The sequence below is a fragment of the Ammodytes marinus genome, assembly GCF_949987685.1.
Source record: "Ammodytes marinus genome assembly, chromosome: 14".
NCBI lineage: Eukaryota > Metazoa > Chordata > Actinopteri > Uranoscopiformes > Ammodytidae > Ammodytes > Ammodytes marinus.
Genome location: NC_137218.1, coordinates 15116735 through 15128994, shown reverse-complemented (window position 1 = coordinate 15128994; position 12260 = coordinate 15116735). Strand labels below are relative to the sequence as shown.

Below are 12260 nucleotides of genomic sequence, written 5' to 3'. Positions count from 1 at the left end.
GATCAGAATGAGCTGGGAAGCAATATAATCAAGACCAACTGTGTAACACTCAACAAGGGCTCTGTCAAAGCAACAATCGGAGCTTGAGCCAAGACTTATAGAGGGCAAAATAAACATATCCCTGATCAAGGTACACTCAGCTCTTTCTGTGCTCCTTCATAGTTTGCATGAAGTGGCCTTGAGAAAAATAATATATTACCGTCCAAAAGAAATGTCCCAAAGTTTGAGCCAACTGCTGTTTTTTTATTGTCACATAATAATGTTCAATACCAGTTGAGTCCGATGACATTTACTGTATGTGCTTTCGTCGCTCAAGAAAAATACAATAACGCACATGAAGTGCAGTGTGGCAGTTCACATTCCTGCCTCGCACATAACCCATTTTGCAGGCATATGCCAGCAGTTTGCCATAGTAATAAACTGTTGGAAAAAGCAGGGGGAGGGGAGCAAAGTGATATGCCTGGTGCATAGTCTACTCTACTCAGTCACACACTGCTGAGGGCAGCTCTCTGATGTGAATTCATATTGTCATATGTGGACGTGGCCCCTTGCCATTCAATTTTCCCATCCCCCTTCCCCTGTCGCCTTGTTACAGCCATGCAGGCATGTTCTGTCTGATTATGCTGGTAAGATTCAAAGAGTTTGTGAATAATACATGCGATGAAATTGCTTGAGACATCGGGCTGCATCTGTAACCATTATGGCCATGCGAGCGTTGTACGTGCCCGTAGGACTGTGTGCCTGCCTGCCTGCCTCTGTCCTGAGAGGCAGATGTTATAGATTAGATCTGACTGGGTGTGTAATCCTGGTGTTATTGAGAAAAAAGGGTGGATTTCTAATCACCCACAATGCTACCCCTCCATAGGCAGGGAACTGGGGGAGTGGTAATCTCTTTTACTTTTACCACTTCACTACCCATTTCTCGCCTTTCTTAGTCCTTAGTTCGCCTCTTCCCATTATGTAACATCATTACACCCTTCTGTCCATCCCTTCCCTGCCCTGCTGTTCCTGACCGGATTGGGAGGAATGTGTAAAACGCAGTGTGGAAGAAGATGGAAGAAAACAAATGTGGGGGTAGGAAAAGTGTTTTTTTTTAAGTGGCTTATATAGCTGACTCTGTGGTGTAAATGCCAGATGGTCAAATGAAAAGCCTGCAGAGCTAAAGGGACTGGCAGGTCGTCATCATTTTTCCTCTGATGCATGATGAATAAACACAACAGACATTCTGTCTATCGCTCTCTCTCTCTCCCTCCCCTCAAACGCCCTTGTGTTTGCCTTTGAATTGACCCTGTGCCTGTCACCAGAACAGCCAGCACGCTCGGAATACGTTGAACAAGCAGGACGGTCTTCAAAAGAGTGTGTCAGAGAGAGTGTGTAAATTATTGGGACACGTTACATAATCCTTGTCATAATAATTGAATAAGCTGTGAATCTGGCCGAATAAATTGCTTGGAGTATTTCCACTCCCTTTGACCAGACAGCCAGACTGTTTTCGCATGTGGTGTGTTGTTTACGTTTTTCGTTTGTATCACACGTTCGGCTGGAGGCAGGGAGTAATGTTATGTAAGGTCTTCTTGCCCCAGAAAATTGAATGCCCTCTTGGTAATGACTGTTGTTTTTATACCCTCTAAAGACCCTAAATGAATGCAGGATCACCACAAATAAAATAAATTAATACAAATTAATGGGTGGATTCAGAGAAGGCTGACACGCCACCTGCACCTTTTTAAAGAACTCTGGCTGGGATCACTTGAGACAATTTTAGCATATTATGCTAATTGATGCAATATCCCTTCCTGTGTTGCCTTGTTGTGACAACAGCAGAATGATGGAAATTCTACTGTTGTGATCACATTGGGGAGCAAAACAAGCTGATTGTTTTTTTTAGGCTGTAAAGTCTTTAATAGATGTTTTAGAATGTCCCCTGCAGTGACGAGTTTCATCAAGTTTAATGTGCACTTTACACAGTAATGCTTTTTTTTCCTGGGCTGGGGGAAAATGGAAATTCATCTCCCTCGAGTTCTGCCTTGTGCTTGTTTGTGCCTTTTGTGGTTCATGGTTCCTGCAAATGTTGGCTGCAAGCCAGCCAGCATTTGACTATGAGCTATATCCAACCATTGCATTGACACAATCTGGCATGCACTAAAAGATATATGAAGTGTTCCGCTCAAAAGTGATACCCTCTGTTACATTTTGTTTTTTACATTTACTGTGACATAATGACTGCTGTTATGAAAATACAGCAGTCATTATAATGACTGAAAGAGGCAGATTTTAAGATTCTTAAAATGTTCCATTATTTCTCTCTTAAATCTAAGATACCCAGGTATGCAAGACGTGACCGAATCCTAAATTATCTTAGTGCATGCATAGACAATATAACTTCATAATATTATATGTTTTAGAGTGGGTGCTTAATCGTGTGTCAAGGAACCCTGCTCTCCCCCTATGTTGCACCGCATCAAAGAAACATGCAGTATTTTGGGAGCTGGAATGTTCATGTGAGACAAACATCACACATGGACAAACACACATACAATACACTTCTTCACCCTTTAATTGAACACAAATATGTTGTATGTGACAGAAACACAACCATGATCAGGAGAAAGTCTGGTTTACACGGGAATGTTTTCTGGCAGAGATTCAGCCCAGTGGTGTTTATACGAGGATGGTTGGATGATAACGAGGACAGAGTGTGTGTGTCAGCTCCACAGGGGGCAGCCATTATCAAGAACCAGAAAGGTTCCACACTGCATCTCATTGTTAGTTACAAAGATCATGAGTGAGGACAAGAGCATGGAACACACCCTGACCATTGCCTGAGTCCAACCATTTTGTCACCATTCAAGAATTAATGACCGGTTATCTTTTGAGGATGTAAAATAAAGCGATTTTAGAAAATGTCAACTTACTCTCCGGTGGCAGACTATGACGCATGCAGTGATTAAAGCTACTTCAATTTGAAATATGTGCTGAGGCGCACGTTCTGTTAATCTAACGGAAACTGACTGAGGCTGTGGAATGTAGTTTACATTTTTCATGTGTGGCTGACGGCTGGTGTAAAAGACTCGGCAGACAGCATTACGTAATCGCAGATAGTTGCTTTTAGAGATGCACGGCCTGCATAATTTGATCATAGCACGGGGTCAGGGTGGAAACAAACTCAAAACTCACAGGCACAGAGAGTAAAGCACTCAACAAGCCAGATGCATCCGATCAAGTCAGCAAGGAAATCAGCTCCTGAGGTAAACAAAAGGGCATCACGACAAGCTTTAAGCTGAGTAGAGGCAATCTAATCATCACATCCTTTTCAAATACTTTAAAAATAAACATTTATTGATTGGCTGAACATACAGTTTAGATGCATTTAACATTCTAGGGGACTTTCTCACGCCTTGTGTCTCCACAGCACATTGTGGTCTTTAAGCTTTGCTGAATGAACCTGCCAGATTCCACTCGGGAAAGGAAAGTAAAAACATAGAAGAGGCGTGACTAGACTGACTTGATAGGATTAAATATTTGATGGGTATTAATAAGTTATCTCTTGTAGTCTGCATTGAGGTTGTAACACCTACAGTTAGGCCTACAGTACACCAGGTTCATATTCATCCTTAAGACAAAAGCCATTTTCTTCCCCCTTAAAGTACGAATGAGCTTGTGTGGAGAATATCTGTGACGTCCTCGTTATGTGGCGCATAAAACTTTGAGCTACAGCTTGTCAGCTACCGGAAATCACTTAGAATCCGGTGTACTTGAAAGGTACTTTGCGAGATGATTCACGGGCATAGGATGGCAATAAAAGTAGAGACACTTGACATCAAAGGTGTCCCATTCGTCCACAGTGCTCTGAGCATTAGGGGTTATACTTCAGCCTGTAATAGCTGCTGTTGAGTTTGCACTTTGTCACAGAATTCCCGTGGCTTTTCGCTTCCACAGTTTGTGCAGTCCAAGTTCCAGTTAAAAAAAACTGTAAAGTGCCCAGAGGTGTGAATGTTTTTCTTTTTCCTCCGTGTGTTGGTCTGACCTGTCTGGGGTATTTCTTTGCTTGTTTCCCAATGCAAGCTGCGGGCAACCCCACTTACAGAGGAGACCTGAATATGAATGAGTAAAGAGGATACATGGATGGAGACCTGTCAGTTTGTATATCAGTGTTGGTGTCGACAGAGCTACTGAGAGTTAATCCATATTTTTGACCTTTTAGTATGAAATTATTTGACAATAATTCAGAAAAAAAATCATGCAAATACCAAAACAGTGTTGCATCTTCATCTTCTGGTGATTTGCTTTAACACACAATGCAAAATTGTTTGCTATATGATTTTATCTTGCCGTTTACATCCTTGAGTATTATGGTTTTACTCTTCAAGACAAGGACAAGGTATTCCTGTTTTTTTCCTTTTTCAAATGAACCACAATGAGTCATGTTTACCAGAAGTTGCATCAAAGGTGTGAGATGGGGGGCAGGTCTGTGTAGCTGTTTCCATTACTGGAGTCTGGCTTGTTCACGATCCATGCATCCTGTCATTTGGGAATACATTAATCTTTAAATACTCCTAAAAACGACCTGCTGCCTGTTTGCTCTGCATGTTTTTTTCAGAGTTGTTGTTACACCTTTAAGGGCAATTCTGTTTACATGCCCTTTGTTGTGTGGGAACTGGGAAAACTGCATCATTTACACTGTGTTATCAGCTAAGGCAACCATGTGTACATGTCTTTGGGTGAGTGGTTTTGTACTTCACGGCTGCATTGTCAAATAATTCCCAAAAGCCTTATGGCACATAAAGTCTGAACATTCATATCACGTGTGGGATAAATTAAATTTGAAAGCTCAGTTTTTCAATATTTACAAGGTAAACAGTGTGTTTTGGGAGTAACAGAATCTGTGTCAATTGATTCAGTCATGAGTTATAATGAGGTCAGAGCTATGGCCATACATATGCAGCCCTAACTAAAGGGCTGTATTTTACCATAGTTTTTAACCAAGTGAAAGATACCCCTGATAGTTTGTTTATGAAAAGGCTCATAAGCCCCCAAGCAAATAAATAGTGCAACTATTATGATAATAAAACATTAAAATAATTAAGTGACGAACAAGATCTCCTTGTAGCAACTAAAACTAATCTTAAAAGCGTTGAGGCGAGGTCTTCGGTGTGTGTTCCCTCTCTTCAAAACAACCCCCGAGCGGGTGTCAATAAGAAAAAAGAAAGTATTACATGGTTGAGCTAACAAAATGATTGTGTTTGTGTGTGTGTGTGTGTGTGTGTGTGTGTGTGTGCCTCAACAGAACAATGTGTGAATACATGATAACAGAAGTGCATACATTGTTAAAAAAAAAAAAAAAAAAAAAAAAGAGGGGCTCCTTTTATATTTTCATGTTAATAAATGATTTGCTCCAGTGAGTCTATAAATAATAAATGTAATAGTATTGATTCGTAGCCAATCCCAGTTAACTCTCATGCAGCACAGGTAGAGGCGTCTATAGAGAACACATATATTTAATTTCTTCTTCAGGCTTATAAATGAGCCAGGGGGATCGGTGGTGGTGGATTAGTGTATGCTGACAGCGGGATAATAGCTATATGTGGTAATATTCTCCTTTAATTATTTCTTTGGGGGTAGGCCTTTATCATGAATGTCACATATAAACAGAAAAGGGCCCACTGCCTGGTTCATGTTCGTTCATAACGGAAGGAAAAACATTACATTTTTAAAGAAGTCAGTCTAGCTGTGCTCATTTCAATCCATCACAGCCCGTTGTGGGTTCGGACCTGGTGGAGGCTCGGTCTATTCGCGTGGCTCTCCTGGCTCGCAGCGACACCAGGTTCAGTAGTCTCTCCAGCTCGTCTCCGGAGCCCACCAGACTGCCCGGGCTGAGCTGTTGGTGCCCCTCTTGCGACCCCCTCCACTCCCCTGTCTGAAGGTCCCAGGCCCTGAGGGGGGGCAGGAGCTGGGCCGGGTGCAGGTTGATGCCTGGCGGGTTGGACGGGTATCCTTCGTAGGCCGGTCGGGTCGGGGGTAGCGTGTCGTAAAGGGCATCGTCTTCCTCCGGGTCGTGGCTGGACTCTCGGTACTCCTCGTAAACAGGCGATGAGGAGGAGCTGTCTTCACGGCCGCCGGGCAGATGCTGCTGCTGCTGACGGCCCCCCCCTCGGTGGTCCTGGCTCGCCCCCACCATGTCTCTGCCTCTCCTGCTGCTACCGCCCGCTGTGCTCTCCTCTCCTTCCCCGTCGCGCCTTCTCGTCTCTTCTCGCTCCAAGATGCGTTTTCTAACCCACTCGCCCGACTGATTCCTCTCCCACTGGAAGGGCCTCCTCTCTGGCTCCTCCTGTGCTCGCTCTGGGCCCCCACCACCACCACCAAAGCCCAGAGCTTTGTAGTCCAGCTGGAGGGAGCGCGTGCTGCCTCCTCGCCTCATGTTCTGCTGGGTGTCACTGAGGTCATAGTGGGAGCCCGCCTCCGGTAGCCTCAAGCGTGATGGCGACAACCAGCTCATGGTCGTCTGAGCAGGAGACTCCCAACGGTATGCTGTAAAAAGAAAAGCACAAAGAGAGACAGAAATAATACATCTTTTACAACTATTTTGGAATAGCTTCAGTGACCAGTAGTTGGGAACGAGTAGGAAAGAAAGACATATGACCTACTTAAAAGAGTTAAGAAGAAGGGATTTGAGTTAATATACTGTCTTAGGAGCCCGAGGCTTTATTTCCCTGGACTGAACCACTGCTGCCAAATCTCTGAAAGTGTATGGCCCTCACTTGAATGTGTGAGCGTTCTGTTACAGTCAGCCTTTTGTGCACTGCACACAGTGGAGTGGAGGCCAGGAACGAGAGTATCTATCTAATGGGATCAGTCCCGCTTAAGGTGCCACATCGATAAATCACTTCACTTCCAAGAACTGTAAGGCTTCGGGGGGGAGTTTGGGACACAGGTGCGGACCAAGGGGTTTCTAAAAGTTATCCCCGGAGGGATAACCACTAAATCGCAACGAAACACTGGGAGGGGGGAGAAAACAAAAAGCACAAAGTTGTGCAGGGCCACACAGGCTACCTTTTAATATTGAAAACTAAAACACGAACCAAACCACCACTGCCAAGCAGCTGAATGGACACACACACAAAACAGAAGACTTAGACACACAGGGAGCACTCAGAGACAACCTCTCACTACCTCTTAAGGTGAGATAATGAGCAGCACAAAGCACTGGGATCTCAGGGCATATATCATCTCCTCACACCTGGGTCCAATCAGCCAATCAGTGCCACACACCAGATTGCAGTGAGGGAATCAGTCACCATTCTCACGGCGAACCTTCCGTTTCCTCACAGGACCACCCCTCTAAGGAACGGCACCTGACGTTCCAACAGGACCCCCCACCCACCCCGGGTGGAGGCCTCCCTGGAGGGGCTAGTGGATCGGAACAGACTGGCTGGAGGCGGGAAACATGAAACAAGGGGTGAATCCTCATGGACCGAGGGAGCAAGAGGCGAACAGTGACTGGGTTTATCCTTCAAATGATCCTGAAGGGACCAACGAAACGTGGCGGCAATTGGCGAGACTCTACCCGCAGTGGGAGATCCCTTGTGGAGAGCCACACCCTCTGCCCCACCCGATAGTTTGGGGCTGGGCGGCAATGCTGTTGTGATGTCTTGTTTCGGGTGCAAATTTTGCAAGCTGCCACAAACTCGCTCACATCTCTACCCATCCGGGGCCACCAGAATCTCCGTTTGAGAAAACCAATAGTGCGACGAACACCAGGGTGATTTGTGAGGTGTGCGGAGTGGCCCCACTCAAGGACTTGTGATCGCACTCGTGCCGGAACATACCGACAGCCTTGGGGCCCCCCTCCTGGGTCAGGCTCCTGCTGTTGAGCCCCCTGAACCACCGAGTCAATCTCGATGTGAGGGTTGTGTTCCTTGAGCCACGGGTGTCCCAGAATGAGGGGTAACTGAGGTGTATCAATAAGAAAAAACGTAATCTCTTCCGTGTGATTGCCAATGCGAATGAAAATCGGGCCGGTGACCCTCTCAACCCTACCCCTACCCAAAGGTTGCCCATCCACTGCAGTAATTGCGAGTGGACAAGGAAGATCATAAATGGGTAATTTGAGCTTTTGGGCCAGGGTTGAGTCCATAAAACTACCTGCTGCTCCTGAATCAACAAATGCCGAGAAGGTGCGCCAGTGTCCATCCCAAAATAACTCAAAGGACAAAGGGGTGCGACTACTGGCCACAGGAGGGGAATTATTAAGACTCTGCAAGACCTCCCCAAGGTCTGACACGCCTACCCTGATTCCCTGCTTATTGTGTTTCTGCGTTGAGGGGCACTGGCGAATGAAGTGACCCACACTCCCACAGTATAGACACACGCCACTGCTCATACGCCTCCGTCTTTCCACGGAAGTAAGCCGTGTGTGTCCTATTTCTATGGGTTCCTGATCATCATTGTTAAGGGACCCCTCAGGCAGGGTAGGTCTTTCACAAGGGATACTAAACTCCTCGGACATCTGGTGGGTGTACGCTTGTTTTCTCTCTCTATTGCGCTCACGAATTCTGTTGTCAATTCTAATAGCCAATGAGATTAAATCCTCAAGTGAATCTGGAACCTCACGGGAAGCGAGCTCATCCTGAACTCTCTCAGACAAGGCATGACTAAAAGTGGTCACTAGAGCCTCCCTGTTCCAACCTGATTGCGTAGCTAAAGTCCGGAATTTAATTGAAAATTCTGCAACGCTTGCAGAGCCCTGACGTAACCTAAGGAGGCGTTTGGCTGCTTCGTGGCCACTAACGTCGTGGTCGAACACACGCCTCATCTCCGCCATGAAGAGGGGCGCGTCAGCGCAGACTGGAGTCTGCCTATCCCATAAGGCTGTAGCCCATGAAAGGGCCTTTTCCGAAAGAAGGGATATTATATATGCGACCCGGGCTCGGTCGGTGCTAAACATAGAGGGTCGTAACTCAAACACTAAACTGCATTGGGTTATAAATCCCTTACACCTCCCTGGATGCCCGTCATAGCGGGCTGGGGTTGCCAGCTTGGTCTCCTGGCCTACAAAAGGGTCATGGGGTGGAACTGGAGGTGCTTGTGCTTGGGTAGGGGTTGGCCCAGGTGGTTGTAAACGGGCCAGTATCTCCCGCAACATGCAGTCCTGTTGCTCTAAAATGGCACGTAGGGTTTGGTCGTGCGAGCCTAACATGGCTCCTTGAGCAGAAATTGCCTGCCTATGGACCTCTAAGCTGTCACTAGCAGCAGCACTAGTGAGGTCCGCTGTGCCCTGCATTGGGCTGCTCATTCTGTAAGGCTTCGGGGGGAGTTTGGGACACAGGTGCGGACCAAGGGGTTTCTAAAAGTTATCCCCGGAGGGATAACCACTAAATCGCAACGCGACACTGGGAGGGGGGAGAAAACAAAAAGCACAAAGTTGTGCAGGGCCACACAGGCTACCTTTTAATATTGAAAACTAAAACACGAACCAAACCACCACTGCCAAGCAGCTGAATGGACACACACACAAAACAGAAGACTTAGACACACAGGGAGCACTCAGAGACAACCTCTCACTACCTCTTAAGGTGAGATAATGAGCAGCCCAAAGCACTGGGATCTCAGGGCATATATCATCTCCTCACACCTGGGTCCAATCAGCCAATCAGTGCCACACACCAGATTGCAGTGAGGGAATCAGTCACCATTCTCACGGAGAACCTTCCGTTTCCTCACAAGAACAACAGTATCATAGCGGTCTTATATGCGTGAGGTAACCGAGGTGACGGCGGAGACAATGCCTTAGTGAATCAGTTAGTGGAATGGCTGATCTCAGAAGGTGCTCCCAATTACAAATCACCACATATATTCAACACAGCCCTCCTGAACACAGCCCTCCTGAAGCCTCAATGCCAGGTGTAAGATCACCTACACAATGAGCCAGGATGTGGATGATTCACCGCCTCCTAATAAGCAAAAGTCAAATGTGCATTACATTAATGAGTAGCCTGTGTATACAGCTTGTTCTGTTTCTTTTCTATTTTTTTTATCTTTAGTCTTTCCTCTGCTTATTATCGACGACTCCCCTTATCTCAGTTTTCTAATTTGCACCAAATTGTTTCGCTTGTTAGTTGTGTTTGCGTGCTGCATTTTTTTGCGTTGGCGATGCACCGGGGAGGCTGTTGAAATGGCTTTGTTTTCTACTGCGGTGTTGACTGCGTCGTTCCCTGGGACTGTGTCTTCAAGTTGTGTAATTGCTCCAATCCTCATTTAGAATTTGTCGATGTGCAAATAAACCCCAGTCAACAACATTCACTTTTTTGCTTTCTATAGCTGAGCTCATGCTGGTAAAATGGACTGCTGCAGAACTCCCCGCTTATCCACCACTGCTTAGAGGACTACAGCATGCAGGTTGCATAATTCATGATTAGGTTAATGAGCTGTGAGTGACAACTTATTATACTGACGAACTGGAGAGAAGCCAGAAGGGGTCATCCTCTGCGTGGGATGGAGAGTAGACTTCATTTACAATGTCAACTACTGGTATATAATGCAAGACACGTGTGTGGATCTAATAGACTGCCTTGCCAACCAACCACAAATAGTATAGCAGTGCTTGCTTACAACATGCCATGCTGTTGAGATCTCTCTACTTCTGGTTGAAGTACTGTATGTTCTAATGAAAAGTTAAGAGGGATTCAGAATAAACAAATGCTCTTACAATCCACAGTGTGCTCTTTGATGAACTCTACACAAATCTCATCTTTGCTCTGCAGGTGGCGAGCCGCTGTCAAGTGAAGTGGAAAACAAAACAAATATCTCATGGGACAGGAAGCCTTTGATGATGAAACGCTATTCTCACAGAAACAACCGAATACAGACAGACAGGGGGGATTGTAACATGGGAGACAACACACTCAATAACGGGAGAGGGAGGCTGGCAGAAAGCCATTTAGCACTGATACATGTACACAGACAGAAGCAGAAAAGAAAGCCTTACACCCAACATAGACAAACTTGTAAACGGCATTGAAAATATGTCAAAAGGAGACTGGAAAATTTCACATGCCATTCCTGCAGTGGTGGCTATTTTAACGTTGATAATAAATCCTAATTCAGACAACAAATCTATTATTTGAAGCAGTTTTGGCCCCAAAAGAAGCACTGTGAAATGATTAAAACCCCCTAAGTAAATATCCCCACAGCGGTACATGGCAGAGGAGAATATTGATTTAACCATTTCTCCCCCAAATTGATTTTAATTTTTGTTTTCCAGTGTGGAACAGTGACCATAGATTATTTTTGAAAAACAGCAGTTCAAAATAATAAGAACCAATTTGGCTCTATTTGGGAAGCTGTTTATCTGTGGGCCCTCTACAGTCTAATCAGTGCTTGGATTGAATGGTTTCAATTATGATTTATCAGTCGTATGTTCATCTGATATTCTGTGATCCAGTTAGTGCTAACCGAGAATCACCTAATGCCTCTATTGTTCAGTTTTAAGAATAGCTTCACTGTAGCAAGAAGCCAGTTAACTCTAGATTGTTAAATGCATTTTTGTGCATTTAACACTGAAACAGGAACCTGTTCCTCTTAAAATCTGCACAGATGTTGATGCTAAGCTTTACATTTCTTTGGCCAAATGCTGGTTATTCTTTTATTCTACTTTCACCGTTTAGAGATATTTCTGTATTTTTTGTTGTTGTTGCTAACCCTTCAGACAAAATAACATGCATCTGTAAAGAACAAAAGCATGAAAGACCATTCAAAAATACAAAGCAGTCCTCCCAGCCATCTGACTGCACCAAATAAAGCTTGAGTGGCGGGCAATTCCAACCTATGAAATATGTTTGAATATGTTTTAAGAACACAATAACACTGAATCCATTGGGAAAATTGGAGAGACCTAGCAGACAACAGCTTCCTTCATCATTCAATTCTTCATATCTGAAAGGATGCTTGTTATGCTTCGGTTGTCTGGCAGTGACAGAAGGCATAAACACAATCTTGCTTGGGGTTACAAACAAAATGCGTTGTGGACCCAATACATGACATGCAACGGAGAACAAACAGACTCGGTAACTACGAGCCAATTAATAGTGTTTTCAACACGTAGCGGGAGCAGCTAAATAGAACATAGGGATCTGATAGGTGAATCTGGATCACCATCTTTGTTTTTAGCGAAACCATTGCATTTGGTAAGAGTGTAAAGTCAGTGTCCCCATGTGGTGTGGAGCAGAAAATGTTTGAAGATGCATTCTTTGCAGCCATTGTAT

At 45.0% G+C, this 12260-nt stretch overlaps 1 protein-coding gene across 1 annotated transcript in view; it reads right to left on the bottom strand.

Moving 5' to 3' along the window:
* Positions 1–5734: 5734 nt before the first annotated feature.
* The window catches only part of fat3b (FAT atypical cadherin 3b), a gene marked incomplete at both ends in the record, with an annotated part of 63578 nt that continues 57052 nt past the window's right edge, over positions 5735–12260 (bottom strand). Inside the window, one exon of the mRNA XM_080040354.1 lies at positions 5735–6528. Within this exon, the coding sequence (XP_079896480.1) occupies positions 5735–6528 (794 nt within the window). The remainder of the gene's footprint in view (positions 6529–12260) is intronic.